General features: G+C 39.4%; 1 protein-coding gene across 1 annotated transcript; it reads left to right on the top strand.

The window, feature by feature from the left end:
* Positions 1 to 20,092: 20,092 nt before the first annotated feature.
* LOC133764204 (olfactory receptor 5B12-like) lies at positions 20,093 to 21,037 on the top strand. Its single transcript, XM_062197879.1, has one exon. It carries the CDS (start codon positions 20,093 to 20,095, stop codon positions 21,035 to 21,037), a length of 945 nt encoding a protein of 314 aa, XP_062053863.1.
* The last annotated feature ends 1,310 nt before the right edge of the window (positions 21,038 to 22,347 follow it).

Raw genomic sequence — 22,347 nt, forward strand, 5'->3', positions numbered from 1 at the left:
CTGTATAATTGTTCAGACCTGGTTAATGCCTTTCTTAGGATCATTGGTTACTATCCTCACCCTGTCTTTTATGACCTTGTCTAAATATGATCAGAGTCGGGGAACTTGGAAGGCTTCCATAGCCTTGGCAACTCATGACGACAGCCTAGGGTGTTTACTGGCGCCATAAACTAGAGTGTCAATTTGTTGGGTTAACAACAGGAGCCACTGTGCACTTGCTCCTCATGTGGGATCTCTGTCCTTAATGTGCTGTACATTTTGATTTGATGCTATAACTAGTACTCAAACAGTATGTTTCACTTTGTGTTTCTATGTGGGTGCAAACCATTGAAATCTTTATACTAAATTGATCTTCTGTATATAAAGAGAATTGCAAATGAATCTTGATGCAAATGGAAGGGGAGAGGGAGCGGGAGAGCGGAGGGTTGCGGGTGGGAGGGAAGTTATGGGAGGGGGAAGCCATTGTAATCCATAAGCTGTACACTGGAAATTTATATTCATTAAATAAAAGTTAAAAAAAAAGAGTGGGAATAAGAGAGGGAAGAGATGTACAATTTGGGACATGCTCAATCGGACTTGCCCCAAATGGTGGAGTTAGAAATGTGCCAGGGGATTCCAATATAATCCCATCAAGGTGGCATGTACCAATGCCATCTCACTAGTCCAAGTGATCAATTTCAGTTCACAAATGATCACACTGATAGGCCTAAGAGTCCAATGGATCACATAAACAAGACTAGTGTCTGCTAATACTAACTGATAGAATCAAAAAGGGAGAGAAGGATCCAACATGGGAAGCAGGATACACAGTAGACTCATAGAATGGCAGATGTCCTAAACAGCACTCTGGCCTCAGAATCAGCCCTTAAGGCATTCAGATCTGGCTGAAGAGCCCATGAGAGTATTTCAGGAATGGAAAGCCAAGACACTCTGGCAAAAAAAACAAAAACAAAACAAACAAAAAAAAACGCCCTAAATGAAAGATCTCTGCGAGTGAGATCCCAGTGGAAAGAACAGGTCATCAAAGGAGGTACCTTTCTCTGAAGGGAGGAGAGAGCTTCCACTTTGACTATGACCTTGTCTAAATATGCTCAGAGTCAGAGAACTCTAAAGGCTTCCATAGCCCTGGCAACTCATGACTAGAGCCTCCGGTGATTACTGACGCCATAAACACGAATGTTAAGTTGTTAAGTCAACAACAGGGGTCACTGTGCACTTACTCCTCATGTAGGATCTCTGTCCTTAATGTGCTGTACATTGTGATTTAATGCTATAACTAGTACTCAAACAGTATGTTTCACTTTGTGTTTCTATGTGGGTGCAAACTGTTGAAAGCTCTACTTAATATATGCTAAATTGATCTTCTGTATATAAAGAGAATTGAAAATGAATCTTGAAGTGAATGGAAGGGGAGAGGGAGCGGGAAAGGGGAGGGTTGTGGGTGCGAGGGAAGTTATGGGGGAGGAAGCCATTGTAATCCATAAGCTGTACTTTGGAAATTTATATTCATTAAATAAAAGTTTAAAAAAATGAAAAAAAAAAAAAAAAAGAAAAAGGTGGGATTAAACTTGTCTGACCTCCTGTTGTATAGATGAGGAAACTAAACTGAAAAATCATTCAGTGACTTGCTCAAAATCATACCACTGATCAGTGACAGAGAAATTCTAGAACTGAGAATGCTGTACTCCTAGTCCAGGATACAGTCTCCAAGCTCAGGCTCTCGACTCTTTGGGGGAAAAAGCATGCCTTTTTTTGCACAGTATTCAATAAATGGGAATGATATGGAAGGGGAGAGAGGAAGCCGAATGGGAAAGAAGAAGGGAGAGAACAAAGAACCTGAAGAAGCTAGGAAATCCATGGGGACCCACTGTCCACACCAGCACTGCCCCAGGAAGAGAGGAGAGAGCCAGCATCTGGATCACACCTGGAGACCACAGGAACATCACGTCCCAGCCTCCAAGTCGCTGCCTGCCTCGGCCCAAAAGAGGGACTTTCCCAAACCTCTGGCTTGCTCTGTGGTTGGTGACTCAAAACTGTTCCTGTTGTCTGAGGGGTCATTTGTAAAGTACTTTCTTGGAAGAGACACTGTTTGAGACAACTGGACAGGGAGCTCCTGCGCGCGGGCCACAGGGGCCTTGTTGTGCACTGAGTGAGAACACAGCCTTCTTATTTCCCTGTCTCTTCCCCTTGGCTGTGTTTATTTAAAGCTCCCCCTGCCACTGTGGGGGTGTATGGTCAGGACTTCAGGCAGTGCCCTTGGAACCACTGGGGAGTAGGCCCGGCCCTTACTGGAGGGACCAGAGCAGTCTTGGCCACAGGCCTGGGGCCAGCAATCAGGGAGTCCAGCCAGGACAGTGGGAGGCATTGGGAAAGAGTTGTTATTGTGTCTTTGGCAATCCTATAATTATTGTGTTTGCTGTTATGATTTCTGTCTCTATTGCCATTTCTCTTGGTAAATCTGTTCCTACTTGTGACTTCCACAGGGGGGCCTTTCAAAATATACATGGAAAAAATGAAATGAAAAGATAAGTTTCTTGGAGTACAAAAAATTGTGAAGTGGCCTTCAAACAGCCCATGACAAATGTGTATGATGAAAAAGCTATGCACAGATTTCAAAAAATACTAATGCTGTATAATTGTTCAGACCTGGTTAGTGCCACTCTTAGGATCATTGGTTACTATCCTCACCCTGTCTTTTATGACCTTGTCTAAATATGATCAGAGTCGCAAACTTGGAAGGCTTCCATAGCCTTGGCAACTCATGAGGACAGCCTAGGGTGGTTACTGGCATTATAAACTAGAGTGTCAATTTGTTGGGTCAACAACAAGAGCCACTGTGCACTTGCTCCTCATGTGGGATCTCTGTCCTTAATGTGCTGTACATTGTGATTTAATGCTATAACTAGTACTCAAACAGTATGTTTCCCTTTGTGTTTCTATGTGGGTGCAAACTGTTGAAATCTTTATACTAAATTGATCTTCTGTATATAAAGAGAATTGCAAATGAATCTTGATGTGAATGGAAGGGGAGAGGGAGCGGGAGAGGGGAGGGTTGTGGGTGGGAGGGAAGTTATGGGAGGGGGAAGCCATTGTAATCCATAAGCTGTACACTGGAAATTTATATTCATTAAATAAAAGTTAAAAAAAAATACTAATTTGTACCCAAAAAAAAAGTGCTGTTATTCACTTATTCAAGAGATATTTACTGATAAATAATGCATTCCAGACTCTTTTATGGTATTTTAAAGGAAAACATAATAAAAAATATGCACTTGTGAAACATTCAAGTGAATGAAACAGAAACATGAAAATGGGCAAATAGTATATGAGGTCTGCTGAGCTGGTATGAACCATTCAAAGTCTGAATAACTGTCCCATGCATTGCTTCAAGGAGACACAATACAGGAATTCCCTGGGTTATACACTTCTCTGTAATATTGGATTGTTTCACTTCTAATATTGAACTTTTTCCCCAAACATTCATGCTGTGGGTAGTTGACAGGGTAATATAGGAAAAAGTGCTTCTATAAGCAGAGAAGTTAAATAGCTTTTTATTGCTTTATAATAGCCTGTCTCAGTGGTTTTAATAGACTGGTGAACATTTTGCTTTCCACAATAGGGATGTTTTAAGTATTGGTTTCAAACATTTTACATTTTTTGACAACATAGAATTATTTTTGGAACTCACATAATATTCTCACCAATGTTCCACAATGTATTCACTAATGTCTCAAAGGGTTTGACAGAAAGAAAATCAAAGTGGTATCTGGCGTGGAACATGGAAGACTCATGAGAAAAAGCTACCAAATCTCAGCTCCTCATCAGCAGAGAGGAGAGAGAGAGAGAGAGAGAGAGAGAGAGAGAGAGAAGCTATGCTTCAGTCATCATAGCTAGAGCTGTGTTTCTTAGTCTTTCTCAGGTTCATGAATCTTTGTTCAGAATTTGATGAACACAGGAATGCACAGAGGATAAGAGGCTTCAATCAGGAGGTCTGAATTTACAGAGCATACTGTGGGAGATACTAGATATTCTTAGGAGCTGAAAGATCTTGATCTCTAAGTGAATTTAATATCAGCAGAGATAGGAAGCATCTTCCTGGATGGAAATAAATTTTGGCACAAGAAAAAAATATCCAAATGTGGACTAGCATGGGCTAAGAATGGGGGTAAGAATGCACCAAACAGTTGGTAAAATAATAGTATTCATTTTCATATGTTGAGTATTTGCTATTACGAGTTATCTTACTTATCAGGACCATGATCACTTTGGCTGCAGCTTCTGAAATTGCACTTCTTAATTTTAATATTTTTTTTTACCATTTACAGGTGACATAGCATTGGAACATCGCTGAAATTTCTCTTAATGTTTATAATTCCCATCTATTAAACAACAGTCTTTTTTAAAAACTTTTATTTAATGAATATAAATTTCCAAAGTACAGCTTATGGGTTACAATGGCTTCCCCCCTCTCATAACTTCCCTCCCACCCACAACCCTCCCCTTTCCCGCTCCCTCTCCCCTTCTATTCACATCAAGATTAATTTTCAATTCTCTTTATATACAGAAGATCAATTTAGTATATATTAAGTAAAGATTTCAACAGTTTGCACCCACACAGAAACACAAAGTGAAACATACTGTTTGAGTGCTAGTTATAGCATTAAATCACAATGTACAGCACATTAAGGACAAAGATCCCACATGAGGAGCAAGTGCACAGTGACTCCTGTTGTTGACCCAACAAATTGACACTCTAGTTTATGGTGCCAGTAACCACCCTAGGCTGTCCTCATGAGTTGCCAAGGCTATGGAAGCCTTCCAAGTTCACCGACTCTGATCATATTTAGACAAGGTCATAGTCAAAGTGGAAATTCTCTCCTCCCTTCAAAGAAAGGCACCTCCCTCTTTTTTTTTTTTTTTTAAGGGAAAGGGTTTATTGGGGAACACCCAACTGACCAGAAAGCTGATTCCAGCCAAGACTGGGAGAAAAGTCACTCATCTTTTGTAGGTAGAGGGGTTTGTCTGTAGAGAAATTTTGAACAATCATACAGCATTAAGTGGGGAAGAGGACCATCAGTACACACAGGTTGGGAGTAGAGCCATTGGTGGTAGAGTAGAGGTTATGATTACAAAGGAATGAGGCCCAAGTGCACTAGATAGGGTCTAGAGCAAAGGACAGAGTCATTATTAGAGGAGCTAAGAAAGGTGCTGTCTAAGCTACAAGTAATTTTTCCTATTGAGAGGCAAATAGAACCTGATAGAAGCGGCTTGATAATAATCTGTTGGGCTTTAGGCCTTGTAAGTTAAGAGGCCCAGACCTATCTATCTCTTCACATGGGGTACATCCTAAGGGAGGTGTGAACCTCCTGGGGGAAGGCACTCTGTTGACTTTCATTACTTGGCTGGCCTGGGAGGAGAGCTGGCCAGGTAAAGGCAGGTGGCATCTCTAACAAGAAATTTATAGTTCTGCCTGCAATAAACAACAGTCTTAAGGCATTAGAAGTTTAGGACACATCATTTTTGTGCCCATTTCCTAACTCATGCAAAGCTCAGCAATCTCAGTATCATTACTAGGTGGTTATTCTCATTGTCATGTTCATTTTACAAAGGAGGTAGCTCAGAGGTAAGGGGGCCCATCAACCACATCTACCTCAGAGGTAACTGTCATTAGGAAGGAAGCCTTATTTTTTCTCTCAAAAGAAATATTTAAGCAATGTCCTTGGTTTCCTTCTAGATTAACTACTTATCCATGTGAATGGTATTTATATCTTTGTGAATCATACCCAGGCTTCTGTGGAGTCTCTCCTTGGGTCAGATATTTGGGAGACATTCAGAGATATTCTTTTTCCTTCTTAATTGATGTATAATAATTGTATGTATTTAAGGGGAAAATTCTGATATTAAATACATGTATATAGTGTATGCTGATCAGGTCAGGGTAATTAACAAATCCATCACCACAAACATTGATCATTTCTTTGTGTTGAGGACACTCTAGATACTCAGAGACATTTTTCACAGGAGATTATAACTCTCAGATACACTCTTCTTGTTTATGAGCCATTTTTGTAGCCCTAGGATTGGATGCTGAAGTCATTCCTCACAGACTTAAGTTACTTCTGTTGTCTCCTGCGTCCAGCCTACACATTAGAAGCATGTACGAGAGAGACCAAGAAATGCATATTCTGTGACAATTTGTTACATCAGAAGGGATCACTTTTATTTATTTCAGAGTAAAACAGAAAAGCACCCTCAAAGCCCACAGAAGATTCATGATTGTTAATCAGTGTTTATTTCACTCATGGATTCTTCTATCAGTCCATGTACAAAACTCCTCTCTAAAAAGGCCCCCAAGAATATGTGTAGCCTTCTGTCAGGAGAGGACAACTACATAGAAAGAATATGTTTTGTGCTTCTATTGCAAAGTGGGGTGAACATAAATGACAATAACCTCTCAAAATAGTTACAAGAGGATTTTGAATATACCCAAAGAAATGATAGAGGTTTACAATGATGGATATGCTAATTACCCTGATTTGATCATTAGATAAAATATCCATGAATTGAAACCTTACATTGTATCTGATAAATTATTGAAGTCATGCTGCCTTTTCCGAATGTCCCTCTAGACCCTTGTTCTGCCCATCACTTTGTTGTTCCATCTCTCTGGGACTTCCTGCATGGACTACATCATCTGGACTCCTTTTGGTGGCTTCTTTTTGGGTTTGGTCAGTAGGTGACCAGAAGACTGTAGGAAAGATATATCCAAGTATTTATTCTCTAAACTCCCTACCTGCTGGATTGGGCATTGGCAATTGGCAGCATTTTTCTATTTATAAGATAACCTGTCAGACTTTCCCTCCTCCATGATTATTTGCTGAATGAGAAAGTTACTTCAAAATAAAAAGTTTTAACTCATTGGACTTTATTATGTCTCATACAAACTTACTCAGATTGCAACGAAAAGATTGTCCACTGGTATGTGATTTGAATAATAGGAAAATATTTTCAATTTTTGCATTCTTTATTATAGGATAAGTTAACCCACAAATGGAAATTTAATTGTGAGTTTAGTTTTTGAACTGCTGGTATGCCTTATATTTTTAGACATTTTCAATATTGTTGAAAGTACTAATAAGCTCAAATGAATAACTATAGTTACTATTAATAAAATGATTTAAAGTTTTATTTTTAACTGAAAAATAATAATTATATATATTTATGGGTTACTATATGATGTTTAAAATATATTTGTAGTGTGAACAGATTATGTCAGGCTAATCAACACATTTAACATCTCACATACTTATTTTTTGTGGTGAAAATATTTAAAATATTCTCTTTTAAAATCCATTTTGAAATATATTACTTATTATAGTCACCATTTGTGCAACAAGTTGCTAAAACTTATCCCTCCTGTAACTGAAATGTTGTACCCTTTGATCAATATCTTCCCTTCCCCCATTCACCTCCCTTCCCTCCAGCTCTGATAACCATCATTCTACTTTCTACTTCTATGAGTTCAATTTTGTTTGATCTCATATCTAAGTGAAATAATGCTTTTTTTTTTTGCCTTTCTGTGCCTGGCTCAATTCACTTAACAGAATGTCCTCCAGGTTCATCCATGCTGTCACAAATGACAGGATTTATCCCCTTTTTAATGCTGGATGGTATTCCATAGTGTATAGAATTATTGAAAAGACAAAATATAATGTGTTGATGATGGTATGGAGAAAACAGAACCCTTGTGCACTGGTTGTGTGGAATTTAAATTAATATAACCAAATGGAAAACAGTATGAAGATTCCTCCAAAAACTAAAATGGCATTACCATATAATAATATAATGATAAGGTTTTTTAAAATTGTATATTTACTACACTCATCCACCTGCATCTTTGAGTAAGCATCTTTTTTCTCGTGGGTTTCAATGGCTATCTTACCATTTTGAGTTTCACGGTAGTTGCTTATATTCATTGTTCTCCACAATGGTTCCCCTAGATGAGTTACCAGTTTTTTAAAAGATGTATTTATTTGAAAGGCAGCATTACAGAGAGAGAGAGAGAGAGAAAGCGAGAGAGTGAGAGTGCGAGCTTCCTTTTGCTGGTTCACTCCACAAATGGCCACAACAGCTAGAGCTGAGCTGATCTGAAGCGAGGAGCCAGGAGCCTCTTCCAGGTCTCCCACATGGGTTCAGGGGCCCAAGGACTTGGGCCATCTTCTACTGCTTTCCCAGGACATAGCAGAGAGTTGGGGTGGAAGTGAAGCTGCTGGGACTACAACCAGCCCCGATATGGGATGGCAGTACTGCAGGCGGCGGCTTTACCAGTTATGCTACAGCACCATATCCACCAGAAATAGCCAAGTGCCCTGTAATTGAGTGTGTATACATTTATTATAATCACTTCGTCCTGTTGTATTGATCCATTAATCATTACATAGTGTCCTTCTTTATCTTTTTTTTTTTTAAGTTTTTGTATTAAAGTTTATTTTGCTTGATATCAGGATGGCCATACCTGCCTCTTTTTTCCCCTGTTCACATGGAATACCTTTTCCATTCTTTCATTTTCAGTCTAAGTGTATCTGTTGGTGAGGTGTGTTTCCTGTGGGCAGCAAATAGATGGATCTTGGTTTTTAATCCATTAGGTTAGTCTATCTTTTAACTGAAGAGTTGTGGTCATTTAATTTCAAGGTGACTATTGATAAGTAACTCTTTACCCTGCCATTCTTCCATGAATATTCCCATTGTTTGCTTTGATTTCTTTTATACTTTTACTGGGGGATTTTCTGTCTTCTCATTCTTTCATGTTGGTGGATTTCTTTCTGTGTTTCTGTGTGCAGCATATCCTTAGCATCTTTTATAGGGCTAGACAGGTGGTGACAAATTCTTTCAATTTCTTTTTGTTATGGAATGTGTTTATTTCATCATTATTCATAAATGAGAGCTTTGCAGGGTACAGTATTCTGGGCTGGCAATTTTTTTCTCTTAAGATTTGGACTATATCTTGCCATTGTCTTCTAGCCTGTAGGGTTTCTGATAAGAAGTCAGCTGTGAGTCTAGTTGGAGATCCCCTGAAGATAATCTGGTATTTCTCTCTTGCACATTTTGGAATATTTTCTTTATGCTTACTTTGGAAAGCTTGACTATAATGTGTTGTGATGATGATCTTTTCTGGTCATATCTGTTAGGAGTTCTGTGTGCTTCCTGTACTTGGACCTTACTTTCTTTCTCCAAGTTAGGGAAGTTTTCTGTAATTATTTCACTAACTGAGCCTTCTTTTTCCTTCTCTTTTTCCACTCCTTCAGGCACTCCTAAGACCCGTATATTGAGTCATTTGATAGTATCCTGTATATCTCCAACATTGTTTTTAAGTTTTTCTAATTTCTTCTTGTTTTTGTTCTGACTGTAAAATTTCCAGAGATTTGTTTTCTAGATCAGATATTCTGTCTCTGCCTAACCAACTCTGTTAAGACTTTCCACTGCATTTTTTGTTTGATCTATTGAATTCTTTGTTTCTAGTATTTCATTTTGATTTTTTTAAATCTCAATTTCATGGGAAAAATTTTCATTCATATCATATCTGGTTTTCTTTAGCTCATGGATTTGCTTCTGATTACTTTTGAGTAATCCTATAACTAGTTTTTAAATTTCCATTTCTGGCATCTCCTCAATCTCTTCATCTTCACATTGTAATATTGAAATGTTGTTGTACTCTTTTGCAGAAATCATAGTGTCTTCTTTATTCTTGTTTCTTGAATTTTTTGCACTTATTTTTAAACATTTATAGATTTTTTTTTTCCTCTGATGGTTTTTCATCTTTGAGCTATCCCTCTGTGGCTTAGTGGAATGTCTGTGCTTCTCGTGAATACCAAGAGGTGTGTGGAAGGTGTGGCCAGGGATTTTTGATCAGTGCTCCAGGATGCCGCAAGTTCTGGGGTAAGAACCCTGTTGAGCATGGTAGCTTTCCTCTGGTTAACTGGATGGAAAGGAATGGTCACCTCTGTTGTTGCAACTACTTCTCCAAGCTGAGGAGAGCCCAGGTATTAGTCCCCTGCATGCTTAACACTCATCTGCACTGCTGTATGAACCACACATATGATCTGTGCAGCCACTCTTGTGAGCACTGTTCCCTCTGCTATGAGCTGCTATAGGCTACCGAGTTCTGTGAGTGTGCCACAACACTCTGATTGCCCAGAACCGAGCAACACTCTATCTCTTCTCACACAATCACAGTGTTTTCTCAGTCTCAGCACCCAGGGCTCTCAGGGTCAAGGAGTACAGGTGGAGCCACTCTGCCCTGCTAGCCTGTCCTGAACACAGAGGGGACTGAGGCTCTCCCAGGGCTGCTGTCCATGTGTGTTCCAGCCCGCTGGATAGAGTCCTGTCCTCCCAACCACGTTTGATGCCAGTGGGGTACATGGGTTTTTCTTTTTGATAAGATCTCTGGGTCACAGGTCTGCAAAATACCCACCAGCCGCAGCCCTACTTGCTTGACAATTGTGCTGGGTGTATAGGAGAGTCCCACAGCCGACACTTCCCTTCTGTAGGGATGTCTCCCCCTCTTCTCCAGTTGCTGGGTGGGTGAAGCTAACATGATGGAAATTATCTCATTCGGCTGCTCTTAAACTGCTTAGGTTGCCCCCACTGTGTGGGGGTGACCCTAATAATTACTGGGTTCATGCACACAAGCTGGAATGGCTGCTACCTGCCTATGTCCAAAAATGGCACCAGCTCTCCCACCACTGGCAGCAGGTCACTGTTGTAGGAGGGAGGGGAGAGAGAGAGACGTGCTGCTCCCTCCCCACTTCTGGGCAGAAAGTTGCCCAGCTGTCCTGAGGTATCCCAGCCAGATTCAAGAAGGTGTAGTTCTCTAAGCTCTCCCTCTGTCTTTATGAACAACAGCAAGGGCCCATGGAGTCTGATCTCACCTGGTTTGCCAGGGTGGGTGACTTCTTCCCCAGATCTAAGCTGCTGAGTCTTCTGTTGTCTCACTGTGCCCTTCTTCATGCCTGTATTTCTGCACAGATTCAGACGTTTCTACAGCTTTCGCAGGTCTCCCACTGCAGTTTCCCCTGCAGCTTTATCATGAGAGTGTAGTTTCTCCACTTTAAAAAAAGATTTATTTATTTATTTGAAAGGCAGAGTTACACAGAAGCAGAGTCAGAGAGAGAGTTGGGGCGGGGGGGGGGTGGAGAGAGAGAGAGAGAGAGAGCAGTGTCTTCCATCCACTGTTCACTCCCCAGGTGGCTACAATGGCAGGAACTGCACCATTCTGAAACCAGGAGCCAGGAACTTCTTCCACCTGCACCCATGCAGGTGCAGGGGCACAATGATTTGGGCCACCTTCTACTGCTTTCCCAGACCATAGCAGAGAGCTGGTTCAGAAGTGGAGCAGCTGGGACCCAAATCAGCACCCATATGGGATGCCGGCACTTAAGTGGCAGCTTTACCCGCTTAGCCACAGCGCCGGCCCTGCCACCTTTTATATTAATTTTTCTCTGTGTAAATCAGACACAAATCCTTGCCACTATTCCACTGTCTTGGAGCTCTCCTTTGTCCTTTTAAAACAGTCCTTTTACATTTCTTAGGAATAGTCATTGTGCATGCAGAGCTTAGCTCCCTGATGTTAAGAAACAGTCCAGTTAATCTTTCCATCCCAAGCATCTGGCTGTTTAAGAAGGTGCTAAGTTGTTGGAATGAGTGTACGCAATCACATGCCCGTCTGGAGTATCGAATCTCATTTGAAATATTTTGGAGGATTCACTTTGCTTCATCTACTAATGCTGCCAATCCATGTAGCTGTGGCTGCTTCTGCTGATGTATTTCTCTAGTATAAACAAGTCCTAAATTTAGGGAAATGCCCGAGAGATGAGGGAATTCCCATCAGAATATGCTCTTGGCTTGTCTCATCCTGGGCAGTTTGGATCAACTTCATTCAGTGGAACAACATGGTTAGCTGAGTCAATCCTGTGTTGAATTTCCATCATGTCTAGTGTCTGATTTATCTTTGGCTGACTCCCTCAGTTACATTTGTAGGAAAAATAGTTGTTTTTTCTTAATTTGTCATTTAGACTGTACTCTGTAACTCGGTTCTTTTGTTTTTTTGAAAATTTTTTTTTGAGAGAAATGATTTTTACTAAAAGAATTATGTAGTGTGGGTCTAGAAGTGTTTATTGAATGTCAAGCACTGTTGTACCCAAGTATATGTTGCATAACTTTTGGAGGTATCACCATTGATTGTGTTTTGTATGCACCACAGGGAAGGGCAATGACAAGTTGGGGATGAAGCTAACTTGGTAGACTCTAGGATTAAAACAGTTTTCAAAACCTCCATCTCTGGGGATAAAAAACACAGGTACATGAAATTGAATTAATCATTATCTACTGTTCCATGGCATTCTGTGTTCATTGGCATCTTCTCTGTTCTATTATTTGACTACTTTTCTCCTTAATATCAATTCTAAATCATACCCCGCACTTCTTCCCACACACTGTCTGTTTTCTTGAAAATGGAAGACCTGAAAGAAGTTCCTGGCACTGACTTCGTCCCGGCCTGGTCCTGGCCCTGGCCCTTGCGGCCATTTGGGTAGTAAACCAGTAGATGGAAGATTTCTCTGTCTCTCCTCTCTCTCTGTGTAACTCTGCCTTTCAAATAAATAAGTAAATCTAAAAAAAAGAATGGTATGATTATTCTTAAGCGCAAAGTTTTGTTAAATGCAAGCTATAAAATAAGAAGTCATTTGTATCAGATTAAGATATTTTTATGTGTAATATATTAATGTTACAGATGTTGCTCATATATCATATAATGAGGTAGGAAAAACAATCTGCTAAGTAGAAGTGGAGCCCTGTGGGAAGTTCTACTTGGGCATAAAAGAGGTTCTGGAGAAGCCATTGTGAAATTAGGACTATGGTCAAGATCCATGCTTGGGACAGTCTGATTGCTAACAAAAATGTTTTGCTGCGTCCATGGTAGGTATGGCTGAGATATGCTCAGGACCTAGAAAAAAAATCAAGAACTTCAAAATTAAATCTTCATCACATGGTGAGAGTAACAATTCAGAGAATTTGTTCTCTATTTAACTGCCACTAAAAGGAATAACTCCATCTAGATAAAAGGAAGACATCTAGCCAGACAGGGGAACAGGCAATTAATAAACTGGTGCAATAAACTGAAGTTTTGAAAATATGGTACAGAATACCGAGTGCCAACATTATCTCCCTGCATTAGCTAATGTGAATTAGGGTGATTGTGGTTGACATACTCTCTCAATAACTCTGTTTAGGACCCTACATTCAGAACTCTTTTTGGCCTGTGAGGATTCCCTCAACAAGATGCTCATAATCACCACAAAGAACATCTCCAAACCATTCCATTAACAATGTTCACCTTCCCCTTTTATTCTCAGTTTTATGTCTTTTTTAAAAAGCATAAATGGATGTTGATTTTTGTTTTAATCTGTTTAAGTGGTTATAGCATTTTCATTATTCTGTTTATTTTGTGAATTATACTGCTTGATTTTCTAATGGTAAATGAAGCAAGAGTATTTATGGAAATTGTATGTGGTGTATTATGATTTTTATAAATTGATGACATTTATTTGTTACTTCTTTGTTTAGGGTTCTAAGATCCATTTCCAAAAGAGAAAGTGGCCTCTGTTTTTCCTTGCTTATAATACCCTTACTGACTTTTTTTTAAAGGTATGTTGGCCTCATGAAATGAAACAAAGTGTATTCATTAGTTTTTACTCTCCGACTTTCTTTCTTCTTTATTTTTTAAATTGACAATTTATATTGTATGTTTTATTGTGTAGAACATGATGTTTTAAAATATATATACATTGTGTAAAAATTAAATCTACCTAATTAACAACTGCCCTGACTCATACAGTTATCTTTTTTGTGTATGGTAAGAAAACTGAAGATTTGCTATCTACATTTTTCAAGAACACATTATATTGCCATCAATTATAATCATCTCATTGTACAGTAGAACTCTTGACCCTTATTCCTCCTAATGGCAGTTATGTACCCTTTGATGAACATTGTCCCATTCCCCACAACCAAGTCAGTCTCTGGTAACTACCACTCTAGTCTACTTCAATGAGAACAATATTTTTAGATTCCACATATGAGTGAGAGCATGTGATATTTGTATTTATTACTTATAATGTCCTTTACATTCATCCATGTTGTCACAAATGACAGGATGTCATTCTTTTTTATGGCTGAATGATATTCTATTGTGTATATATTCCACATTTTCTTTTTTTTTTTAAAGATTTATTTATTTCGCTTTGAAAGTCAGAGTTACACAGAGAGAGGAGAGGCAGAGAGAGGGAGAGAGGTCTTCCACCTGATGGTTCACTCCCCAATTGGCCACAACGGCCGGAACTGCGCCTATCTGAAGCCAGGAGTCAGGAGCTTCCTCTGGGTCTTCCCACGAGGGTTCAGGGGACCAAGGACTTGGGCCATCTTCTACTGCTATCCCAGGCCACAGCAGAGAGCCACATCAGAAGAGGAGCATCTGGGACTAAAACCAGTGCCCAGATGGGATGCTGGTGCTTCAGGCCAAGGCGTTAACCTGCGGCGCCACAGCGCCCGCCCCTTCCACATTTTCTTTATTCATTCTTCTGTCGATATATACTTATGCTGATTCCATATCTTAACTATTGTGAATAATGCTGCAGTGAATATGAGAGTTCAGATGACTCTTTGAGACAGTGATTTTCTTTGGATATTAATTCAGAAATGGGATTTTTGGATTTTTTTTAATTAAACTTTTATTTAATGAATATAAATTTCCAAAGTATAGCTTATGGGTTATAATGGCTTCCCCCTCCCAAAATTTTCCTCCCACCCACAACCCTCCCCTTTCCCGCTCCCTCTCCCCTTCCAATCACATCATGAGTTGTTTTAACTTTTTGAAGAACTTCCATATTGTTTTCCATAATGGTTGTACCAATTTAGATTCTCACTACCATTGTATAAGGATTCCTTTGCTCCACAAACTTGCCAACACCTGCTATTTTTTACTTTTTGATATTAGTTATCCTAACAGCTAAGAGATGATATCTTACAGTAGTTTTAATTTGAATTTCTGTGATTAGTGATGTTGACTATTTTTCCAATTGATGTGTTGGTTGTTTGTATGTCCTCTTTGAAAAACTGTCCCAGTGAGTATATTATTCATCCGGTCTGCCACAAGGACCATACTAAGGATCTGTGCAGTCCTCAGTATAAGCTCAGATCCCCCAGAAATATCTCTCTTCAGGTAAACAGGGAGCCCCGATCCTGTGGAGCCTCCCACAGTGACTGCCCAATGTCCCAGACACACTCTGAGTCCTCCTATACAGCCTCAGTGTTTTCACAGTCCAGGCACACAAGCCTCCCACAGTAACATCACCCAGCCCCCTGTCTATTCTCCTCACTAGACAGGATTCTCCACATGGTTGGTTGCTGGGTGGGAACATGAGCTGGCATAGCTGTTACGTATGTCCAAAGTGGTTCTTGCTACTTCAGCTTGTTACAGGACACCTTTGCAGGATGATCCAGGAGAGAGAAAATGTGCCCCCCAACTTTGTTTTTTCTCCTCTAGTTTGGTAGGTACACTATCCCCCATGGGGCTCCAAGCTGGATTCCCTCTAGGCTCTTCCTGCAGCTTTTTCGCCAGTGGCTTAGGCTGCTTCAGTCTACTCTCACCTTGCTCTCCAATGCTGGTGTGATGGCTCTCAGCTGGTGGGGTCCCAAGTTGTATGTGTCTTCGCCCTCCACATAGGTCCATTGTGTTCCTCCAATTTGTGTAGAGTTTCCTCTGCTGTTTTCTCCCTAACTCTTCCCTGAGACTGCACTCTTTCCGCTTTTTAAAAACTATCTTCTCCTAGTCTCTAGCAGCAAGTTTCCTCCATACTCTGCCATCTTAATCTCCATTATACTTGAACACTGTGAAAGTAAGGATGCATTTCTGCATATATCTATGTTCCTGTGTCTCACCGCTTGGCTAACCCTCACTGACATCAATTAGTAGTGAAATTAATTGATATTTCTTCTCAGTGGTTCAAGCATTTAAGTTGAGTTAAGAGAAGGACTAGAGGCAGGTGTTGTGATGCAGTGGGTTAAGCTTCTGCTTGGGATACCTGTATCCCATATAGAGTGCCTAGTTCCAGTCATAGCTGTTCTACATTTCTGACCCTTTCTAGTAAGGAGCCTGGAAGACAATAGATGATGGCTCACATCCTTGTGTGCCTTCTACCCATGAGAGATTCTCAGATGCAGTTCCTGACTCCTGATTTGGCCTGACCTCATTCCTGGCTGTTGTAGCCTCCTGGGGAGTAAATCAGAGGACAGAAGGTCTCTCTCTGTCTCCCCCTTTCTCTCTGTCACTTTGCATTTCAAATAAATAAATAATTTCTCTTTTTAAAGAAGGAGATGCTCTAATTCCTGGAATTCATTTGCCTTATTTAATTATGAAGTATATGTCCCAGTCACCTGATATTCATGAAAAATTGTGATTTTGAAAGTCTTGCTGTGGCTTTATTACTGCAAATAATGTAAATACATCCATAATCTCCAAAAACAAGCAGACATGGGTCCCCATAGACACTTTAATTATCTGTTTCCTAGTTATGTGAGAAATAGTGGTTGGTAAGCCCTCTTAGGGTATTTGTCCTCTGAGAGCACCATGACTATTTAATTATCTCCTAGTTCTTGTTTAATCTTTCAAGTACCTACATGACTACATTTGGCCTCATAGTAGAGATGACAGCCCTCAAATCAGAGTCACCTTGACTGTCAATTTATTTTCTGGTTTTAATAGTTACTTTGTAGGAACAATGACATTCTACAACATTGATATATTACTAGGACCCTTAACGATACGCAGGGGAAGACATTTCCCTTGCAGTGGTATTGATTGTGGTTATGATGATTACTCCTTCCAAGTATAAGACATTACAGAAGTTCTCTTGATTTCTTAACGGCAGTCCTGCAAAGAAGATGTTGACTGGGCTGCCTTTTTAATCTACTTTTATAGATTAAGATATTGAAGCCCAAATAGATTAAGTGACTAAGAGAGAGCAGCAGAACCAGGACAAAAAGTCTTAGTAGATGATTGCAAGATCAATATCACTTTTTTTTCCAATTTCTCCATGCTTCTAGAGAACTTTAAGTCTTTTGACCAAACACTACAGAAGAATCTCCAAATAAAGATGTTTTCCCTTTGTTCAAGGACTGAATTTATGATTTGAGTTCCATTCACAAATAAAGTTGCTGGAATTGCATGTTGTATTGCTCAGAGAGAAAGGTAAGCCTCTTGATCAAATCTGCTGTCTGCAAGAAGTTGCAAGGGCATGAGTAACCAGAAAAATGCATCAAGGCAGCTATTCGTCCTTTGGTTCATTCATATGCTCATTTGAATATTTGAACTATTTGTTTTATCTGTTTCTTACATCCACAGGTTGTACAAATACTGACAAAATTCTTTTAGAGTATTTTTATTCATCATGTGCCAAAGGAAAAAACACAAGAAGGACTTAAGTCTCTGCAAATATAAGCATGCATGACTTTGAACAAATTATTTAAACTATGTATTACTTTTATTTTTCAAGGAATATGATACTATTAGTTAATTTGACTAATCCAGATTTGTTGAGAGAATCAAATGGTATATCATATAAAATTTTATTGAAATCTGGAAGCTCATACTAATATTTTTTAAATATCAAAAGAAAGAATATAGATTAATAAATGAAGGCAAAGTCAGGATTGGAAGCCAATGCACCGAAATGAGGATCTGTAAAATTACTTAAGATACAATGATCAAGGCAGTGGGGAAATCTGATCTCAAGTCCTATTTCTGTCATTATTACCTACTGATAAACTATTTACTATTTCATAGTCTGAGAGACTACAGTTTAAAAGATATCATCCATTATCACATACTCCTGAGCAAGTAAGAAAATGTTCTCTCCTCGGGAATGTAGAAAAAGAACAGTATATAATATTCATCAGTATAAATGACTGCCTCATTCCACCAAACACTTTGAGGTCAGGGAATGTTTTGTGCACAACCCAGTGCATAGGGAATTACTTAATGTTTGTAGGGAGAAGGAATAAGCATGAATAGTACTCACCACATTATACAACTTATTGAATGGTGTTATTGGAAAGTCAGGCTCATTTTTAACTTTCTGATGATGTTTTGAGGATTTGGAAGTGGTTCTAAATATTTGTGGATCTGGTTATTTTTATTTTACCGAGGTCCAGAAAGACAGATTATTTTCACAAAGTCACACAAACTAATCTAAGGGGAAGGAATTGGAGAAGTTTTCAAGGAAGCTTTGAAACATGTAATTTTTTAATGAATACATAAGATCTGTGTAGGAGAATAAAAAATTTTGTCATACACAGTTCTCAAAAGAAACCGAAGCATCCTATCTTAGTCTAATGCATAAGAAAATTTCACCTCTGTGCATCAAAGCCCAATAAGAGGTAAACAAATTAAACAAATGCCTCACTGAACTATTACTATTCTTTCTTTTCAATAGACTAAATCACATTTTAATTTTATTTTTCCTCATGAAAGTTCTGGGTTAAAACTTAAGAATTTCATATGTGGAGAGAAAAATTGGTAAAATCTTTTGAAATAGTTCCTAGTGCATTTTTTAAATTTGAGAAATCTTTATCTGTGGTATTGGTTAAACTGAATTGTTTTGAAGAATTAAAGAGTCTAACAATCAATTAGCACCAGTAATTCCCATCTAATCAAGGTCATTTGATATAGTAGTAAATACTGTATGAATGTAACTTAATTGTTATTACTATTATTTTTTTCTTTTTTGACAGGCAGAGTGGACAATGAGAGAGAGAGAGACAGAGAGAAAGGTCTTCCTTTGCCGTTGGTTCAACCTCCAATGGCCTCTGTGGCCGGCGTGCTGCGGCCAGCACACCGCACTGATCCGAAGCCAGGAGCCAGGTGCTTCTCCTGGTCTCCCATGCGGGTGCAGGGCCCAAGCACTTGGACCATCCTCCACTGCACTCCTGGGCCACAGCAGAGAGCTGGCCTGGAAGAGGGGCAACCGGGACAGAATCAGGCGCCCCAACTGGGACTAGAACCCGGAGTGCCGATGCCGCAAGGAGGAGGATTAGCCTAGTGAGCCGCGGCGCCAGCCGTTATTTTTTAAATATTTCATTCCTTATAGATGGTTTCCACTATTTTTACAATTGTTTAAACACCAGGTGTACTATAATATGCTATAAGATCATTGTATGCTAATTATATGCCTCATTTAATTATCTCTCACATAACACTGTTCTTGTCAAAATGGAAAAGATTATTAAAAACAATTCAGGATTACATCAATTTTACTAAATATTATGGTTTGATTACTGGTGTCTCTCCAAAATTCATTTTGGATTCCCAACCTCTAATGTGATATTAGGAGGTGTAGCCCTTAGGACGTGATTGCTAGGTCATGAAAAAGGAGTCCTCTTGGATGGGGTGATTTCTTAGAATAGAAGTCCCAGAGAGCCAACCAGCTCATCTACCTTTCAAAGATGCAACCAGAAGATGCCATCTATGGCATTGATGGCATAGATGGTGTCTGTCTTCTCACCAGACACCAAGTCTATCTATACCTTATTTTGGACTTTCCAGCTTTCAGAATTGTGAGAAATAAAGTTCTATTTATAAACTGCCATGCCCAAGGTATTTCATTGTAGTAATCCCAATGGACTAAGGGACAAAGATGTTCTTGTACAAAATGGAGAATGGTTTGCATTTGTTTGACGCAGTTTCAGTTGGGATTTTTACTGTTCCAGTTAGTGATTAAGCTGATGAACTAGCATGGATGTTTTCTTTGCTGTGCTTTAGTTGAGTCTTCTATGAGGTTAGGAGATTGAGTTGAATTACCTCCAAAATTCTTCCGTCTGGGACACTGTATGATTTATCAGAATACAAGACTCATTTTTTTTGGCATGGCATGCTTTAGATGAGGGTTCCTTGGAAACAAATTATTGTCATATTGAAATCAGGCACAGAGTGGACATGCTGATTCTCTTCTCTCATTGCTACAGGGCAGTCACTTAATTCCCCATGGAGAACAGTACAGGGGTGACCGACTTCCTTCTCGCGGGGTTAACTGATGACCCAGACCTGCAGATCCCACTCTTCATAATCTGCTTTTTCATCTACCTTATCAGTCTGATTGGAAATCTGGGAATTATCGGGTTAGTTCTATTGGACTCTCGTCTCCACACTCCCATGTACTTTTTCCTCAGTAACCTCTCCCTGGTGGACTTTGGTTACTCCTCAACTATCACTCCCAAAGTGATGGCAGGGCTCCTCTTAAGAGACAAAATCATGTCCTACAATTCTTGTGTTACTCAGTTCTTCTTTTTTGTAGCTTTCATCACTGTCGAAAATTTCCTCTTGGCCTCAATGGCCTATGACCGCTATGCCGCAGTGTGCAAACCCCTGCATTACACCACCACCATGACAACAAGTGTGTGTGCTTGTCTGGCCATAGGTTGCTATGTCTGTGGTTTCCTGAATGCCTCCATCCACACGGGGAACATTTTCAGGCTGTCCTTCTGTCAATCCCATGTAGTTGATCACTTTTTCTGTGATGCTCCTCCTGTGCTGGCTCTGTCATGCTCAGATACCTATATCACCGAGATGGTGATTTTTTTGGTTGTGGGTTTCAATGATCTTTTTTCCATCCTGGTCATCTGGGTCTCCTATCTGTTCATATTTATCACCATCCTGAGGATGCACTCCTCTGAAGGACGTCAGAAGGCCTTTTCCACCTGTGCTTCCCACCTCACTGCAGTCTCCATCTTCTATGGGACAGGCATCTTCATGTACTTACAGCCCAGTTCCAGCCACTCCATGGGCACTGACAAAATGGCGTCTGTGTTCTATGCCATAGTCATTCCCATGTTGAATCCACTGATCTATACTCTGAGGAATAAAGAAGTCAAGAATGCCTTTAAAAATGCTGTGGGGAAGGCAAAATCTTCTCTAGGATTCACATTTTAATTTCACAAAATCCACAATAAGCTAACTTAGTCCACTTTGGATACTTGTCATTTAAGTCCAACATCCAGGCTTCCTTAAGGACAATTTCTGTTAACTGTTTTTAAAACCTGTGTATTCGTTGTATGGGTCATTTATATATATACACATACATATATATATATATATACATATACACACACATATATACATATACATATATATGCATATCTATATGTATATATATTAAAATTGGCATTTAAATAATAAAATGTTGCATAATCTGGAAATCATATTTGCCTTCTTCCCTAGAGTTTGCTTTAGTTGTGTGTGTGTGTGTGTGTGTGTGGTAGTGATTTTTCTGGGTTATGTACATTAACAGTATTTTCTTTGTTCTATGTGGCTGCTGTAGAAGTAGATTGTCTTCTCAGCTTAGTGGTCAATTAAAAATTTTTAAGCTAAGCAAGATTTATTTAAGTCAGAAACCTCCTGTCACAGCAGCTGGGATGGGGGCTCCAAGAGAGGCAGACCCTTATTACATGCCTTTAAATGACTGATCTCCTCAAGCCTTGTGAGTAGTTTCTGTGCAGTGTGTTAGTGTGTCCTCAGTGCTTCAGCAGTTCACCTCCTGCTTTAGTCTTCATTTCCTGCTCATGAAGAACCTCAAGATCAGCCAAAGAGGAAGGAGTAAAACCTCTCAGGCCTTTTCTCCTCAGACGTGAAGCCTTGCACATGTGCCTAACTGCATGAACCTCAGATATTCATTTGAGCATTTCAAGTCCTTCAATGGAGATCGTTTTCTCCCAAAATTTCTTTTAACAGTTTTATCAGATTATTGTTTGTTGCAGCTGATAATTACATCTTAAGGCAATTGCAATGTTAAATAATTGCTGCTCAATGCTTTGATAAACTTGCTGTTAATAGGTTTTTTCCTCACACAGTAAACTGAGTCAGTGAAATACAGACAAAGCTTAATGAGACTTTCCTAGAGAGGAACCAGACAGGTGAAACAGTGCCATGCTTCTAGGATGTGGCCTTTTCATAAATTCCAAACACATTTTATTCACCTGTCTAGATGTTAGGCTGATGATTTTTTTAGCTACTGTAGTTCAGTCTGCTGAGTTTTAAGGCCAACACAGAGCCTGCAAATAGAGCAAGTTGAAATGCTAAAAGCTCACTATTATTACATTTTTATCTGGAATAAATACTCCTTGAATTGTTGCACTTATTTGGTTAATTTCTACAGTTTTGAACTTTTTAAAGTTTTAAGTGAATATTTGATTTAATAAAGATGTTATAATATCTGGTTTTATTAAGTTTCTTAGTTCAATGTT

The sequence above is a fragment of the Lepus europaeus genome, chromosome 7, assembly GCF_033115175.1.
Source record: "Lepus europaeus isolate LE1 chromosome 7, mLepTim1.pri, whole genome shotgun sequence".
NCBI lineage: Eukaryota > Metazoa > Chordata > Mammalia > Lagomorpha > Leporidae > Lepus > Lepus europaeus.

What these genes read in the sequence shown, in the direction of transcription:
- LOC133764204 (XM_062197879.1), top strand. Translation starts at nt 20,093, where the DNA reads ATGGAGAACAGTACAGGGGTGACCGACTTCCTTCTCGCGGGGTTAACT.